The sequence below is a fragment of the Malaya genurostris genome, chromosome 2, assembly GCF_030247185.1.
Source record: "Malaya genurostris strain Urasoe2022 chromosome 2, Malgen_1.1, whole genome shotgun sequence".
In the NCBI taxonomy this organism is placed as follows: domain Eukaryota; kingdom Metazoa; phylum Arthropoda; class Insecta; order Diptera; family Culicidae; genus Malaya; species Malaya genurostris.
Window position 1 is genome coordinate 329671012 of NC_080571.1, and position 18547 is coordinate 329689558.

The following is an 18547-nucleotide window of genomic DNA, read 5'->3' on the forward strand; positions in this document are numbered from 1 at the left end:
TGACACTCATTGCCACATAATTTCGGAAACGAAAGTGGGATCTGGATGAAAATACACAGTATCTTTCAAGACAATGAGAGCATGAATTTGAATTATGATTTGTGAAAATCAGTTCAACCGTTGCTGAGAAATCGAAATGAGTTCCAATTTTGGAGCTTTTCTTACCCATTATCGGTGCTTTTGGGATCGGAAATCTGAGACTAGTAGTCCTAAAGTAGGTTTATATATACACTAACTAACAAGATCGGTCGACTAAATGAATTTATCAGTAAGTTTTATAACAATTGGCACCTCGTTTCGCCATCGCTTACGAAAAAATACTCATGAAAATATAAAATTTTCCACTAATCGCTCCTTAAGTCGGATCTGGATCAACTTTTCGGGAACTTTTCAAAGGATTTTTAGATCTCTTATATGTATCTTAGTTTGCATGCTTCTGTGGCTCGGTCGATTAACAGATGTACTTGCGAACCAATGTATCTTAATTTGTGAAAATCGGTTGAGAAATTTCCCCTTCAGCGTTAATAATGGCGTATTCTTCTGAAAACGACATCGGCGAACAAGCTGTTTCAAATTGTGTGGTCGGTTTTTCCCAAGCTTCATCTTCATTTGAGTACAAACGTTCTCAATTGAATTGGCATCGGACGACTGAGAGGGCCAATCCAAGGTCACGACACCTTTTGGCTCCTTTGCCCATTCAAGTCGTTTTTGCAAATGTTTTTCACTCAACATCGGTTTTTGCAAAATACTTCGAAAAATCCAAATTATTTGCGATCAAATGTCTGCGAACAATTCCGTACGATATATTTAAACCTTTTTTAGTCAATTTTGAAGCACCTCCGCGCAAAGTTGATGTCGGATTCTTCAATAAACATCATCACAAATCACTTTTTCGTCTTTTTCCGACAATATGTACACCGACAGAACCGCGATTTCGAAAGTCGTCGACCTTTTTCACCTCTTCAAAATGATTCACCCACTTACTCACAAACTGTTTCAACTTTTGCATGTATTTCGCCGCAGCAGCTTGGGTCATTTTGGTAACTTTCGGGTGCGAGCAGAGGAAAAAGTGCTTCAAAGCGAAAAGCGTAAGCGGTACTCATTTTGGAAAAATGCTGGGATCGAATTGTTAACAATAGTCAGTTGATTTATTCTAGCATTGCATCAAGGACACTACTGCCCTCTGTGTTAAAAAAAATCACACCATTCCACTTGACCGATCGCGAGTAATCATGACCCCAATCTTGTGTAACAGACTGTATTACCTTATAATTCCGAAACCGAAAGTTGGATAAAGATGTAATTCAGTAGAAACCAATGGGGCCATAAGACCACGTTTGAATCGGTTCAGCCATCTCTGAGCAAATTGAGTGACATTATTTGTCGAAAAAGTCGGTTTTGACAGTGATTGCATAGCCTTTCTATATGCGAAAGCAAAAAAAAAAAAAGAAGAATAAACTAAACTGCCTCTTTTTCAAAAACAAATGAAACTAAAAATAAAACTTCTAGAAAATCAAATTTTTGTAAAACAATTTTATTTTAAACTTAAAGTTAAAATCTACTTTTGTTGTTAGTTAGATTAGTGTCAATTGAAAAGTGAAGAAGTTATAGCTGAAATAAATAGAAGACATTTTTTCAGATGAAAAATAGTTAACAAATTTTATATGATAAACGCCAATCTACTTTTATAAATTTAATCAAACATTTTGTAATTTGATTTTAGTTTCGTTTAATTTAATCTTGAAAAAACATTCGACCGATTTTCACAAACCTAGATTCAAATGAAAGCTCTTTAAGTCCCTAAGACTAAGACTTTCGGTTCCGGAGTTATGGGGTAACATGTGCAATAAGATGAAAATATGTTTTATAGCTTTTCTCATAGAAATTAAATGAAAATGAAAGGTCCTGTAGTCCCACACAGAGTTCTTAAATTTCATCCGATTCCGGCTTTCGGATCCGCAAATATAGGGTATAATTCATACGATCACTGAAAAGGGCGAAAACCCGAAAAAAAATTCTAAACCGACCTCAAAGGGATCAATACGCCACTAGGTGGACTAAACAGGATTTAATTGTTATTGACTCCAGGAAAACAAAACTATACTGAAAGCTTTGCAGTTAATAAATAACCATTTTGCATTCACCATTTTGACATTACACTATGAAGGTCATAAACCAATCTAGAATGTTCTTTTATAAGAGTGCTCTTTCAGAAAAAAAAAAACTTTGATTTTACTGTTATTTAAAATAAGCAAAATTCTATATGGACGATTTTGTGTCTACAAAACAAGTAGGAACACCAATACTGGGGACAACTTAGCGAATTACTGATTTAGTCGATGAGAACTATTTTACTGTCAGTGTGCCAATTATCAGTACCGCTCTGTGGTCTTTCTTATGCAGATAATGAAAGACTTCAATTTTCTTCGTTTGTAGAATACTTCTTTTCAAGTGTCATTCTACTGAACTGTGTATAAACCGAATTTAAAATTAAGTTTGTAGTTGTCTGATTTTCGCATGTTACCACCGATTTCCAAGGATACGGTCAGTCTTCATTCAGTGAAACATATCAAGAGATAGGCTTCGTTATGGGCTGACGCTATACCACCTCGATAGGTAATGATTTCGCATCAGCTATAAGATCACAGACAGCAGATCTCACTCTAACTGATGTTTTTTCGTTAAATTGTTTTATATAGTATAGAGAATATTTCTTACGAATTTTCATACTGTTCTTTCCTCCATAAAGCGTCATTAGATGATAAAGTCAGTCAAAAACTGAACCTTGTACTAATGTCGTTTTCGCTTAAAACCAAAACTATCCCAGATCCAACCCCAACTGCGGTTAAGTCCATACATTTGGGAGCAGTTGGGAGCGAAACTGGGTTGTATCTCGTTTCAAGCGAAGGCGCCTTTGGAGAGAAGGATCGAGTTTACAACAATCATAGTTTACCGAGTTTTACCAAGAAATAATGCTGTGCTTTTTAACAAATGATTTTTGAAATCACTATTATTATCAAAACAATGGCCATTGAATCCAGAATCGGCCAACAATCACCTTCAACTGCAGAAGGCAATAGCTTTTCACTTGGACATTTCATTAAGATTTTCTTCACTATATAATCAACATTTGCAACTTGGTTCACGATGAAAAAGTTTTCCGAAAAAAAAGTTTAACCCTTGGTGTCGCACATAAAATGTGTCTGCAATTTGAAGCCTGTGTCCAACAATCTGGCCAAGGTTAAATGGCTCGTCTTTGTGTATTGTTACAAAGTTACGTTTCAACACAACTTAGCAGAGCGTCAAAAGGATGGTAGGAGAAACTCCTGCTATGCTTCCAACTAGTTCAGATGGATTCTGGCAGCAATACCGAAGAAAGTGTTTATATGAATATAAACTATAAGAACAATAGCGTTACGTCAAAGTATTTCATGAACATCAGCTTTTTTGAATTGGAAACGTTTTTCAGCATCTATTGATGACTTCCATTATTAGTGATAAGATTTCATCTGGGGTTTTTTGAGAAATTTTCTTAGAGCTTTAATAATCTAATAATTTAATTGATCTTGGGCGCATTCAGGCGCAATGTCGCATACAAGGGACAAAGCGCTTTTCTATAATTCTCATTTGTCCCCCCATATTTGCCGCGCCTGGTACGTGCGATTATCGATATTCCGAAGTGTGTAGAAAGCATGTCAGTTTTATTCGTATTGACATCATCCAGTTATGTCTCTGACGTTACCCACCCGTCTTTTTTCACAAACATAACAAAACATTTACTATTCGATGCTTTTTAATTCATTGAATTAAAATCATTTTCTCACTATCTTCAGTAGTCAAAAGATTTGACTTTTTTCCATAGCCGGAAGGTATATAATCCCTTAGGCAAATCTGATAAATGTGATATATTTATAAACAATTCTTAATTTAACGAGGATCTCCTCAATGAAAATCTAAGAACCTGCAAGGAGTTATGAAGATTTTAATAATGAGATTCATGAAATAATTTAAATAGTCAAAATCGAACGGCTTCCTTCAAATTTCTAATCTTTTGCAACCTTTATATGTTTAATCAGCGATTCGTAGAATTACCGTAGCATAAAATGAGCGAAGAATAATATTTTATTCTGATGGCTTTACAGTTCAACATAAACTTTTATGCACTGATGAGTCTATGGCGAAACGTGAAGAAAATAAAAACGGTTATGTGCACTAAGGACGCACAAACTAGGGCCAACCCCTAAAAGACCAAATCTGAATCGGACAGTCAAAGACGAAAAATGCTATGTGGCTCAACAAAAATTGTTATGTACTAAAGAGTCTATTCTAGAAGATATTCAACAGTTAAGACCAATTCCGGTGTATCTGGGCGTGAACCAACGAACCGTTATGCCAGATGTAAGCATTTTTTCGGTATCCGAATTTAGATTCCGGAGTTACGCCCACATGAATTCCGGCGAAATTATGAACACTTAAGAAATCGTTTAAATTTTCTGTTTCTATCTACTCCTGACCAAAAACAGTCGATTACATTTGAGTTCAATAACCGGTTCAGAAAGCTCCTGTATTAATGGTCAAAAATCCCAACATGGGCTCACAATAAATTCTCAGAGAAGATCGAACAGGTTTTTAACAAACTTAGATTCATACGAAGTATATATAGTTCCAAATGTTAATTTTTAAAGTTATCCACATCCGACTTTCGGTTCTGGAATTAAAGGGTAATGGGTATTAACTACGCCATTTAAAATAGCGAAGCAAAAAAACATAAAAATCCTTCCAAACTGGGCAACTCTAAACATTTTCAGTTTAGCCTTTCTGTTTCAAAAGACTTCGCAACCGATTCTTAGCGTACAGAATACCATTGCATAAAGACTGTCTCAGAAAGTATGGACGCAACCAAAAACCGCTGCCATTTCGCAATGGTTCAGAATCTGTCAATTTTTATGGCTGCGTCCTGTTGTCTACACTCTTCTCTAACCACTTGAGCAGTTGTTTATTCGTTTTCATTAGTTTGTTTCGAAATGCGTGAACTTTCAGCAGAACAACGTCGAAAAATTGTGTACAAATGGTGCACAGAACGCGTACTGTCACTGAGAAAGATAGCGAAAATGAAAGGAGTAAGTGCGAAATGCAGTCATTTCGGCGAGGATAACACCTTTGAGGATAAACCGAAAACGGGTCGAAAAAAAGGTCTTGCTAACCCTCAGTTGGATAAACGTATACTGAAGGCGATCGAGCAAAAGAAGGAGGTTTCAGTTCGGGATGTGACCAAAAAAGTGGGCACTTCGAAGTCAAATGTTCTTCGTGCTAAAGATCGTTTGGATCTTCGAACCTATAAGAAACAGAAACAACCAAAAAGTTGTCCGAAACAAGAAGTATCGATCAGGCCGAGGGTTCAAAAGCTGTACAATACGATTCTTGCTAGAAATTTGAACTGCATAATCATGGATGACGAAACCTACGTGAAACTCGATTACAAATCCTTGCCGGGACCACAATATTATACGGTGCGAGATGGGCAAGTGTTAAACCAGTCCGAGACAACGATTGAAGTCGAAAAATTTGGTAAGAAAGCTATGGTCTGGCAAGCAATTTGTAGCTGCGGTAAGATTTCGAAACCCTTCATCACCACTGCTTCAATAAACAGCGAAATATACATCAAGAAATGTTTACAAAAACGACTTCTACCCATAATTCGAAGCCACAAGGATCCTGTTGTCTTCTGGCCAGGTCTTGCTTCTTGCCACTAATCGAAATCAACGGTAGAATGGTATACTACCAAAAATGTCACTTTCGTCCCAAAAGACATGAATCCACCATATTGCCCACAACTTCGACCAATTGAGAAATTTTGGGCATTAACGAAGACACATCTTAGGAAACATGTCTCGGCAGCCGAAACCATTCAACAGTTCGAAAAAGATTGGAAAAAAGTGTCAAAACTTGTCTCCAAGAAGTCTGTACGGAATTTAATGAGGAACGATCGCAAGAAGGTGCGTCAGCTAGTCTACAATGGCTAAGTAGCAAATGTTGAGAATAATATTCTGTTGTTGTAGTCTAATATTATCAGTATATCGATTAAAATTGAATATCTAACACTTGTGAATTATTTACAGCGAAATCAAAGTGCGTCCATACTTTCTGGGAGTCTTTAGGCTCAATAGTTGTTTAACTTGTACACAGGGAAAGTCACAATTGTGATGCAGCAATTGGAAAAATCGAAATAAACTGTCTGTCAGGTTGCAGTAGAATTTAGGCCAATAAGCAGAGGCAAGAGATTCGTTTGAAATAATGGTCCTGATAAGGTTACGGTATCATTAGTCATCTTATCTACCGTTAATTTCATATTTGATTACCAATGGTTAGAGTGAGATCTGCTATCTTAATTTAATGCATGGTATATATGGATAAGAAAATATGGTAATTAATGCATTCGCTTCGATTTTTCCTGGTGACATATTGACTACTTTTCACAAAAAAAATCTGTAATATTGATTCTTAAGGGCTGAGGACAGTACCGTAAAATGGTAGGTTTTTTGTTATTTTCCCGTTTCAAATTAAATTTTCTTGGAAATTGTGCAAAATATAGAAAAAACCCACCTGACAATGTCTTCGAAATTTAGTTGCGAATATTCTGTGAAATTTTCAGAATGATTCATTGAGTTTAGCGGTCGTGATGTATTTTTTCTGACTGAAGAGCTGCTGAAAATTGAAACGCTCGGAAATGCATACCTCTACTTGTTTATCGAGTATCTCGGCTTTGAAGGCTTGTATCATAAATCTACCGTGACAAAGTCTAGATAATTTAGTTTAGATGCGATTAGTGCATAAAAACATATTTGTTGTTGCGATGAAAGTTAAGTCTTTTATTTTCCTGTGAAACAAAAACAGTTTCAATGTATCCGCCATGTTTTTTTCGCTTTGGTTTCCTGATAGCATTCTGAAAAAGGAAAGAGAAATAAAATTGGCTCGACAAGGCTGCCAAACACACAGACGTTTCATTGTATATAAACACTTTTTTTTTCGCATTCAATTTTTGTGAAAGTTGAATATTTTTTCATTGTTCATTGCAATCCATGTAATGTTCAACCCATACGATAGATTTATGTGATAAAACTTCTCATCAAAATTTGCTTTGCTCATATACGAGAGAGTACAAGAGAAATACGATGCGCAAAGGGAATTGAGCGAGACACGTGGTCGATTCAAAACTCAACACCCTCTGTCCTCAGGCTGAGGCAAATATATTGGTGGAAATCATATCGCAATCCGTTAAGACGAACAATTTGTAAAATAATGTGGTAGCTAGACTAATGAAATATCTATCGGCAGCGTAACCCTCCTTTCACTATCTTTCTGAGCATTATCCTTATCCTGAGCTAACGGAACCGATAAAAATTGAACATATCCTATCATTGATTCACTTTCTGACAACAATTAATATTCCTCGGACGTTATATCCTAGGTTTTCCCAGATTATCAATATTGCAAAGCAATGCATCATCACCCACAGTACAGCATGGGATATAAAAGCACAATCACAGTATCAGAAAAGAACGTAGCATATTAGCAGATTGTACTTACATCAGCAGCTCTGCCGTGCAACGTATCGTACGATTCGGCTTTGGTGCATATGGATTTGAGCTTCATAGGTTTCACCACTGACAGCAACTTTCCATCGTGGCTGTGTAACGTTTCTCCGTCTGTCCCCAGGACGCGAATATCATGCGAGGACTTCCGGTGTATCCGCAACGACTGAGGCGATAGTTCACGATAACCGCCAGGTCGGATAGCATCGCCGTTGGTGCTGTTCGCAGCTCCCCCCGCAGCTCCACTACCGGCCATTCCACCGGCAGAATGATGATTATGCTGACCGTGCACCGAGATGCTGTACCGTTTGCGACTAGGATCGAACTTGGCGCCTGCATGGGTAGGACCCTCCTGCAGAATAGTGTTATTTGATTTGTTCTGTTGATTATTGGCCACCCGATCGGGTCCAAAGCCAGTGGCTTTGGGGCCAATCACTGTCTTGGTCATGTCCGGACGGTGCTCGTGGTACATTGTTTGGCCGTCAGTGGCCAAGCCGGTATTATCGGTAGGTTTTACACTGTCGTTGTTGTTATTGTTTGAGCTGGAACAGAAAGGAAAGAGGAGAAACAAGCTTGAGAAATTGGCTCTAGAATGTTATCATAAAAATGCAAGTAATCATTCGGACGAATGATTTTTTGTTTTGTTTATCACGTAGCATCAAATGGATTAGACGAACCCTTTGTAATTTTTCATCCTGATTTGATATTATATTATAGTGATTGATTAGATTTACTGCCTAGAGGGAATTTTCAGCATTTTCATGCTCGTGTGTTCAAAGAAGCTTACACTAATTGAATAAGTAAAAAATCAAGAACCGCCAACCGAAAAATTATTTTCTTTCGAATCTCGCGTGGGTCTACAATTCGAATAGCAGTTTTTTTTTTCACACACAAGTTATATTTTCAATTAAATCCAAAACACCGCAACGCGAAACACGAGCAACAAAAAATTATCAGCTGGCATTCGATTCTCACCTTAACGTTCCGTTGGTGTTATTATTTAATCCGTTCCCGATGTGATTCGCGACGCCACCGTTATCGACTCCACCGGCATTATTGCTGCTATTGCTGCGGCTCTTGTTCATCAGTGAACCCATTTTCAGATGCTCGAGCATCGAGTTCAAGTGTTGCGACATCATTTTGAAACACCTTCGCTTCGGAAATCACCAAAGCACCCACGCGCCCACCGCCACCTGTCAGCACTTATCAGTGACAAAATCGGCGTACCCAATTTTCTCGAGTTCCTGTCACCAATCGCGCACTTTACATTGAAAGGACACTCCACACAATTCTCACTTCAATCAATTTTAATTACCCGCCGATGACACTCTCCACTGGTCTCGATCGGTCGGACGCTACGGAAGGCAATCGGCCACTGCTGCCGGGGGTTGATGCTGTTATTGCCAAGAGGAGACACTTTATCGTAACCACTGGTGACATTCAGTGTCAATACGGCACTCGATGGCGGGTCGATTGGCTATCAATGGAATTTGGATCCTTGGTGCATTCGTTACATCCGGCTGAAAGGGTAGACAGCAAAAAATAAACATTATTGGATTGTTCGGTAATCGAATGACGGGTGAATTTCGTATGTCTGTTTGCTGAAAGGAAAAAGTAAATTAATATTAAAGCCATCATATTTAATTCATATACCTATAAATATTTTTTGATTGTAATTTTAGCTACACCATTTTTTTATTCTTCACTCATGATGGCTCTGTTTTTATTATTCTAATTGGAACAACACCGTGTGTTAATAATAGTGATTTTATTAGTGCAACTGATGCCAAAAAATGTATAATCATCTTGAAGAATGTGTCAAACAATGAATACAAACCAAGGGGAGAGTCGCTTAACACAAACTATATTGTGCCTCTAAGAAAACATGTGATATACTGTAAGTCTAAGTGTGCCCCGCTGTTCCCCATGAAACAGTTACTTGTCAAAACTGAGCCCTTTGTGAGCCGCAACTGTGCAACTGTATGAAAACGAAAGTACCAATATTGATAAATACGCCAACGCATTGTGTTAATGTGTGATTGGCACATTGTTCTAAGCGTCCTCCCCTTGATACAAACACTTACTCCAACCGCGAATATGAATTCATCAAGAACTTTAGACAACTCATAGCCTACTTTTACACTCCCTCGTCAAAAAATGTTGAATTGTAAACGTAAACTTTATTAAATTTGCTGGTCATTGTTTATCATCAGAATCATATAAACATCGAGAGCTAACATTTATTCAACAAAATATTATGTTTATGAGAAGCGTGAAAAACTGCAGTTCAACAGCCTGTTGTTAGATTCAATTTGTCTGTAGTTCAGCATATAGATTATTAGTAAATATTTGCTATGTGGATGAATATTGAATCGACAAGAGGCTTTATCCCAGAGCTATGAAATTGTTGATACGTTTTAGAGTCAATAGCAAGTTTGAAAACTGAATTTGCTTTTGAATGGGAGCGTACGATCGTCAATGAGCAGTCTAGCTTTCAAAAATAACAATTCTGTGGCGCTGAATCTACTCTGACATAAATCGAAGTAACACAACTGATCTCAACTCGAAAGATTTAAAATATGTTCTATTTTTTTTGTAAATGTGTTGGTGTTGTGTAAACTCACTTTAATGTTTCAAATCAGAGAAAATCAAAATGAATAATATCGAAAACGAATTTCTAAAAGCATGTTTGGATGATAATGAGCTAAGGTACTTTTTATTAAAAAGTAAGAACTAGTTAAACTTGTCAAAACATAACTAATGCGAAGTTTCGGTCAAACATGCATAGAGCGAAATTTTGGTTGATTTCGGAGATCGACCCATATAAAGGGTGATTTTTAAGAAGGATTTGATTTTCAAAATAAAACACAAAAATTTGAGAAAATTGATGAAATCTTTATTGGAATTGATAGTACAATCAATATAATTTAATGAACCTTTTCCAGTATGTGCCGTTTATTCAATAGTTGCTCATAGGACTTAGATTTGCATCTCTCTCGTAATCCGATACAACTATTATTCCATGATTCTTTTTTTGTATCTACTCTTCTCTCTTCATCGTTCCTCTACCAACGTTCGAACACTAATTAGATCTACATGCCTGATCTAATCCCGTTTCGATCGCCAAATCTCATTCACCACTCCCTCCTTCCAACCCATCTTTTAAAGCATATTTTTCCTTTTCTCTGGTTTTAATTTAAAATTACCATCGTTGTGCCGGTGGGTTTAGTGTCATTTAATTACTGTAGAGTTAGTTAGCTAGGATTATTTTTTATTGATAGTATTGAGTACATACATGTATCTGTTGGATTGTTGTAATCTGTTGATATAAACGATGAGAAGGTTTTATGCCTGCTGGAGTGAGAGATTGTGATATTTCAGCTCCATCGGGCTTTTTCCTTTTTGGCATACTCTCTCCAACATATCGGCCGGTATTTCTCGAATAATTCCACTGGCCCATAATCTATACCAAACAGTGACTTTTTTGGGGTACATTCGTGGCTCTTGCAATGCTTCTGGCTGGTTTTCACTAGAGCTGCGGCAATTTTGCTTGTTGACGTATCCATTCAACTATAAATCAGCGTCGTCGCTAAACACAATTCGAAAGTGGATCTTCCTCCAACTTTACCAGTGTCCATTCATGATTAAATTACAGATTTAACGACGGTTCATGATTAAATTATAGACCAAACTGAACAAGTTTGACAATGATACAAGACACGATTCACGAGTGATCTGTCAAAACCAGTGTTGCCAAAAAGATACCAGTAAAAAAATCACCATTTACAATGAAAAAAAGTTATTACGAAAATTCAGAATACCAAAATAAGACAACAAATGGATGTTGTTGCCAAACCAGTGAGTTGTTTTTGTTGAACATAGAGAATGAAATAGTTCTCTGATCGATTAGGCCATCCATTAGAAAACGAAGTGGGTTCACTATTATCAGGTGTACAACTTTGCTTCCGCCGTTTTTTTTTTCAAAGTTAAAAGCTTCATTGCGAAAAAGTGCTTACAGATGTATTATTCAAAGTATTGTCCGTCTCTAGCGACAACTTTCCGGCAATTTTCGGATCCCGGCTTGAAGAAAGGAGTCCTCTTTTGACGCTATCCATGATCTGCCAGGCCGTGTGTCATCGAACGAAATAGGTGTAAGTCAGAAGGGGCGACATCTGGGGGATACGGCGTGTGGGAAAAGACTTCCCCTTTCCTCGTTTCCAGGTACTTTTTGACCACTTTTGCGACGTGAGGCCGAGCATTGTCGTGTTGAAGGATGACTTTGTCATGTCGCTCTTGATATTGTGGCCGCTTTTCTTTTAGCGCGCGACTAAGGCGCATCAGATCTCCTGTGATGGTTTCACCCGGTTTTAAGAGCTCGTAGTAAATCACACCGAGCTGATCCCACCAAAATACAAATCAACATCTTAGCGCCGTGAATATTCGGTTTTGCCTTCGACGAAGTAGCATGCCCGGGCTTTCCCCATGATTTTCTGCGTTTAGGATTATCGTATCGAACCACCGGTTACGATTCGATGTAAAAACCCCTTACGATTTTGTCTTTGAAGCAGTTGCTCACATACAAATAGACGGCGCTCGATGTCCTTCGGTTTCAACTCGTACGGCACCCAGTTTCCTTCTTTCTGAATCATGCCCAGGGCCTTGAGACGTTTTGAAATGGCTTGCTGACTCACTCCCAACGATTCGGAAAGCTCTTCTTGGGTTTGGCACGAATCTTCATCAAGCAATGTTTCTAGTTGTTCATCTTTGAAGGTTTATTCTCTTCCACCACCATGTTTGTCTTCGACATCGAAATCACCATTTCTACAACGTTGAAACCGCTCCCGACACGTTCTTTTACTTAGAGCAGCATCACCGTAAGTTTCTGAGAGCATTCGATGCGCTTCAGCTGCATTTTTTTTTTTCAAATTGTAACAGAAAAGTAAAACTTCCCACAAATGGCGAGAATTGGGCACATAAACAGACATTTTCGAGCGTGAATCCGAATGAAATTCAGAAATTCCGTAAGGCACCGTGAGGCGCGTACCACGTGTTCGTTTCACTCGGAGTCAGAGTCGCCCGCGTGTAGATTCAAAACCGAAAAGGGTATAAGACTATGAACTGCCCCATAAAATTATAATTTAGTTCAATTAGCTGCGGTCAAATAAAGGCAAAGACGAAGTAGGCGGCGCCAAGATCAAGGGGGATCCGAAAGTCAGAAATTTGTAAAACGTTGTTTTTTCTAGAATTTTTTGAACGTGAAAAGTTAATCGTGCGGTTTGGCAAATGGAATTTCTAAAGCATGGAAGGCAGACGTTAGGGAATAAAACCCATTACGTATAATTTTTATGATTTATGACCTTTTGCAGGACGATAAATTAGGAATAGATTGCAGATGATTCACAACAAAATTTTCCTACACCAACAATGAACCTTGAGCCGGCCCCGATTGTTCGCTTTATTAACGGCATTTCAAATGCCTTTCATACTACCAAATCATACATATTTTGACTGTAGGTAAACTTGTTGTGTGAACAAGTTTTGGAAAAAAAAAGTTGCGACGGTTGTCATGCTTGTCCAATATAATACACATAATTACATACCTAACGAATTCATTTCATAAAGTGGCCAAAAACTATATACAGAACAAGAACACACTGTTTCGAGATCAGGTACTTTTATCGGATCTTTCTATTGTACAGACATTCGGCATCATTTATTGTATTTACTTACTCGTTGTCTTACAGGTAGTCATACTATTGCAATATCGACCAATTCTAGAATGCAATTATTGATTACCTGTTGCAACTTCTAGGTACAAGCCGGTTTCCTCATATTTCGTGCAGCATACAGTTGAGTTCAGTACAGTTCTGGATAGCGTTTGGTTAGAACCAAATCTTTGAAAATGGCCAACCACTGCGTCGCTAAGAAATCAGTCGATTCAGACCTGTTGGATAGAGTAACCAGACTGAAAATGGCAGAAATGTGTCGCTTCTGTTTATCAACGGCAAATTTAGTGAATATTCTGGAAAATAAACACATCCAAATGCTTCTAACGGAGTGCTACAGTGGTGTACTGGGAACTGTGATTGGAAACTCACCGAAATACATTTGCATATCTTGCTACCAACGACTGGAGCAGAGCTACGAATTCCTGTTGCTGGCAAGCCGCGTGCAAGCACTGATGGATACGTACACTTTTCACGGAGGAAACTGGCCACAAGAAGCTCCGTTTGGTAGCACTATCGAACATCGGGAGAAAAGGATAGCTTCGCCAGATGAAATATTGAAACCAGCATGTGCAAAAAAAGTGCGCTTCGATAAGTTTGAAGTGGAATCAAATTTACCAACAACTTCACGATGTTCGACACCGTTTGATTTGTGGAACGAAAGTGAACTGTTAGCAACACCATTAGAAAGCGGACTAACATCAGAGCTAGACCAATCCTTGGACAGCACCGTGTCCGGAGAGATTCCAATTTCTGATTTTGATAAAACGACGAGTTCTTCTTCACCTTCGATGACGTCCATGGAATCCAGTGTAGCCGCAGATTTGCTGCCAGATCATCAGCCAGATTCTATCACGAAATCTGACACATGTGAAATGGTATCCGTCGGGAATAGTCCCAAACATTTGTCAATCATACAAACGTTATGTGTTCAGGTTAGAGCTATCGATGTTAACGAAACAGAACGCCAAGAACACAACAAATTTAAGCTATCATCGAGCCAAGCCGCTAGTCTCGTGGATAAGTCTAGAATATTATAGGGCATGTTCATCACATATCAGACAACTCACTAGTTCCTTATAACAATCGTTGAATATACCAAATAAAATTGTCTATCGAGAATCGTTGTTGCTTATTATTTACAGAATATAACATTTTAAAATAACACACACACACACACAAATCCGATGAATACTGAATCGATAAAAATATTAGCCTTTAAAAGTTGAATAGAGTAATTTCTGCAGATTAAAAAAATACCCAATCATAATAAAGGTATGTAACTGAAATATCAAATGTATAACTCGCTTGTGTAATATTTCCAATATTGTGGAGATATTTTTCCTGAGCAAAAGATGCGACGATCAGTCTTCTGTTAATTTTTATGCGCCGTTTACCTTGCATGAGAGGCAATAATTTTTGTCAGAGTTCTGACGATTTTTCGCATTTGAGGTGCTGAACAACCTCGATCTACGAGTGCTGGATGATTTTTGTCAGGGGTGACATTATGCATCCAAGTAGAAAAGACTTGCCCGTGCAAAGCAAAGTCTTGACATAACATTCCTTTGATAGATAGTTTTTTTGGTGCCAAATGTCTTCGAAGTGAGCTGACATTAGATCTCGAAATTTTCTTTCAAGAGTTACTGAGAATCGATTTTAAAAATAATTTTAAAAATAATTTTTTTTTTATTTGACACTTGGTCTCGATGTTTCATTTTTTCGATTTCGGAAATCTAAAATTTTTTTAAGATCTAAGGTCAATTTTTATATAAAAAAACTTTTTTTGAAATTTTATATCTCGATTTAGAAAAGGAAGATTTCGATTTTTGAAATATTAGATCTCGAGGTAGTTTCAAGCAGTTCTAAGACATATGGCATCAATTTTTTTCTAATTCGGAAATTTTCTGGAATTTTTCATATCATTTCATGACAGCTACAATTCCTCTTTTTACAAGTAATAGAATAGTTTTTAGATCATTTTGAAGCTTTCAGAGAATCTTTAACAGTTCGGCTGAAAAGATAGTATCGTTTAATAGAAACACACATTTTTTTGCCAAAATTCGTTTTTATTATTCAACATAATTGCCATCAGAGGCGATACAGCGATTATAGCGGTCTTCCAACTTTTCGATACCATTTTTGTAGTACGATTTGTCCTTTGCCTCAAAATAGGCCTCAGTTTCAGCGATTACATCTTCATTGCTTCTAAATTTTTTTACCAGCGAGCATTCTCTTGAGGTCTGAAAACAGGAAAAAGTCACTGGGGGCCAAATCTGGAGAATACGGTGGATGAGGGAGCAATTCGAAGCCCAATTCGTTCAATTTCAGCATGGTTTTCATCGACTTGTGACACGGTCCATTGTCTTGATGAAACAAAACTTTTTTCTTCTTCAAATGAGGCCGTTTTTTTGAAAATTCGTCCTTTAAACGATCTAATAACGCTATATAATAGTCACTGTTGATGGTTTTTCCCTTCTCAAGGTAGTCGATGAAAATTATACCATGCGAATCCCAAAATACAGACGCCATAACCTTACCCGCCGATTGTTGAGTCTTTCCACGCTTTGGGTTCGGTTCATCGCGTGCAGTCCACTCAGCTGACTGTCGATTGGACTCCGGAGTGAAGTGATGGAGCCATGTTTCGTCCATTGCTATATATCGACGAAAAAATCGGTTTTATTTCGATATAACAGCTCCAAACACTGCTCAGAATCATCAATTCGTTGTTGTTTTTGATCGATTGTGAGCTCACGCGGCACCCATGTTGCACAAAGCTTTCTCTTATCCAAATATTCGTGAATAATATGTCCAACACGTTCCTTTGATATCTTTAGGGTGCCAGCTATCTCGATCAACTTCACTTTACGGTAATTGAAAATCATTTTGTGGATTTTTTTCACGTTTTCATCGGTAACAGCCTCTTTTGGACGTCCACTGCGTTCATCGTCTTCGGTGCTCATATGACCAGTACGAAATTTTGCAAACCACTTACGAATTGTTGCTTCGCCCGGTGCAGAGTCTGGATAACACTCTTCAAGCCATTTTTTGGTATCGGCGGAACTTTTTTTCATCAAAAAGTAGTGTTTCATCAACACACAAAATTCCTTTTTTTCCATTTTTTCACTATAACAAAAGTAGCTCCACTCAAAATGCAATATCTCACAAACTAATAATCAGACAGCTGTCAAATTTATACACGTATCTTTTGAAGGTTGGTACTAACTGAAAATGGTATGGATTTAATTCTATTGGCGCCCTCTTATAGAAACGATACGAACTTTTCAGTCGATCTGTTAGCATGGACTAACAACTTAGCAAAAATAAAATAGCTAGTTCGAGAATTAAGCAATTAAACACTATTAATTCATTTCTCTTACAAAACTACTTTCGTACCAATGTGTCGTTTAAAACATTTCTATGAAACAATTGTATTATTCAAATTTTTTTGGTGTGTACACTCTAAAAAAATTTGAATTTTACTGGTGACTTAATTCCTCATACGATGTAATTCATAAAGACCTAATTTGTCAAATGACGGAAAATTTTATTTGTAACTAGCTGAATTACCCGGCGTTGCACGGAGATGTTTCGTGAAGTAAAGGCCGAAAAAATTCTCGAAGTTGTCCTGCTTAGTGACATACTCTTGTAGTGAAACATAACTTAAACGGCATCCCGATTGAACAACACTCCATTCATGATCAGATTGCGAATGATCAGTGTCCCATCTCAAATCATAATTTTCATGGTATTCTCGACAAATTGTCACATTCGATCTGCAATACCTTTGGCTTTCATGGCTATGAACACTTGCTACTCCCTCCTCTTTATAAAATATTTTATGACATCATTAATTGCTCAAAATTTTCCATCTGATAATGATTATTTTATAACGAAAGACATTTTGACATCATAACTACATTCGTACTATAGAATAACCCCCCTTGTTAATGACACTTGCTGCGCTCACCTCCCCCACTCCCTCCCCACATAGAAATACGTTTATGACCATCTCTGAAGAGCAAGAAGTACATTTGTCAAGTTTTATAGCAATCCGTTTAGTAATTCCGGAGTTATGCCATTACAAACATTATACCCCCCTTTTTAAAGGCACTTGCTACATCCACCCCGCATATAATCATATCTAATATATGCAAAATGTTTCTACGGTCCAAAAAAATGTATCGATTCTCGTCAAATCAGACATATTTTTTCATGACTCCCCCTGTTAAAAACACTTACCACGCTCCCTCCTCTATTAAAATATCCTTATAACATTTTCAGATGAGCAAGAAGTATTTGTACCAAGTTTGGTGGCAATCCGTTCAGTAGTTCCGAACTTATGCCGTCTTAAACATTACACCCCCCTTTTTAAAGGCACTTGCTACATCCACCCCTCGTATAGTCATATCTAAGATATGCAAAATGTTTCTATGGTCTTTAAAACGTATCGATTTTTGTAAAGTTATATGAATTTTTCCATGACCTCCCCTTGTTTATGACACTTGCTACGCTCCATTCCCTATAATAATACTCTATAAAACCATCTCTGAAATTCAAGAAGTACCTGTGCCAAGTTTGGTTGCAATCCGTTCAGTAGTTCCGAAGTTATGGCGTTACAAACATACAAACTTACATCCATTTATATATATATATATATATATATATATATATATATATATATATATATATATATATATATATATATATATATATATATATATATATATATATATATATATATATATATATATATATATATATATATATATATATATATATATATATACATATATATGACTTAATGTTAGAATAGCTTGAATTTTACTGGTTTCGACTGTAAGTTGCATTCTGTTAGCAGGTGCGACTGTATTAATTTAAATGCTCCTTTTATCAGCCAAGCAGATGCATGCTTCTGTGGCTCAGTCGATTAACAGACGTACTTGCGATCCAATGATTCTTGGTTCAAGTCGCGCCGGTTGCTGTCAGTATTCTTTTTTTTATTTCAACGAATTTCATGCATGGAGTTTTAGACACTATATTAAATGTTCTTCGACGTAAATTTGCGTGAACTGCGACGCTCCATTTATGTGCATCTAATAAGATGTAAAATCACTGGGTTTTTGCCTTTCTCTATAGAAAGGTATTAGAATTGCTGGAAAAACCGACTTTCGAACGGAGCCTCGGAGACCCATAGTGTTATATACCATTCGACTCAGCTCGACGAGATCG

General features: G+C 37.3%; 1 protein-coding gene across 2 annotated transcripts in view; it reads right to left on the reverse strand.

Moving 5' to 3' along the window:
• The window catches only part of LOC131431498 (nitric oxide synthase), a 235662-nt gene that overhangs the window by 139092 nt on the left and 78023 nt on the right, over nucleotides 1-18547 (reverse strand). For both annotated transcript variants that reach the window (XM_058597255.1, XM_058597254.1), the window contains 2 exons: nucleotides 8568-9112; nucleotides 7588-8134 (listed from right to left, as the gene is read on the reverse strand). In XM_058597255.1, coding sequence (XP_058453238.1) covers nucleotides 7588-8134; nucleotides 8568-8731 — 711 coding nt within the window. In that variant the 5' untranslated portion in view covers nucleotides 8732-9112. The remainder of the gene's footprint in view (nucleotides 1-7587; nucleotides 8135-8567; nucleotides 9113-18547) is intronic.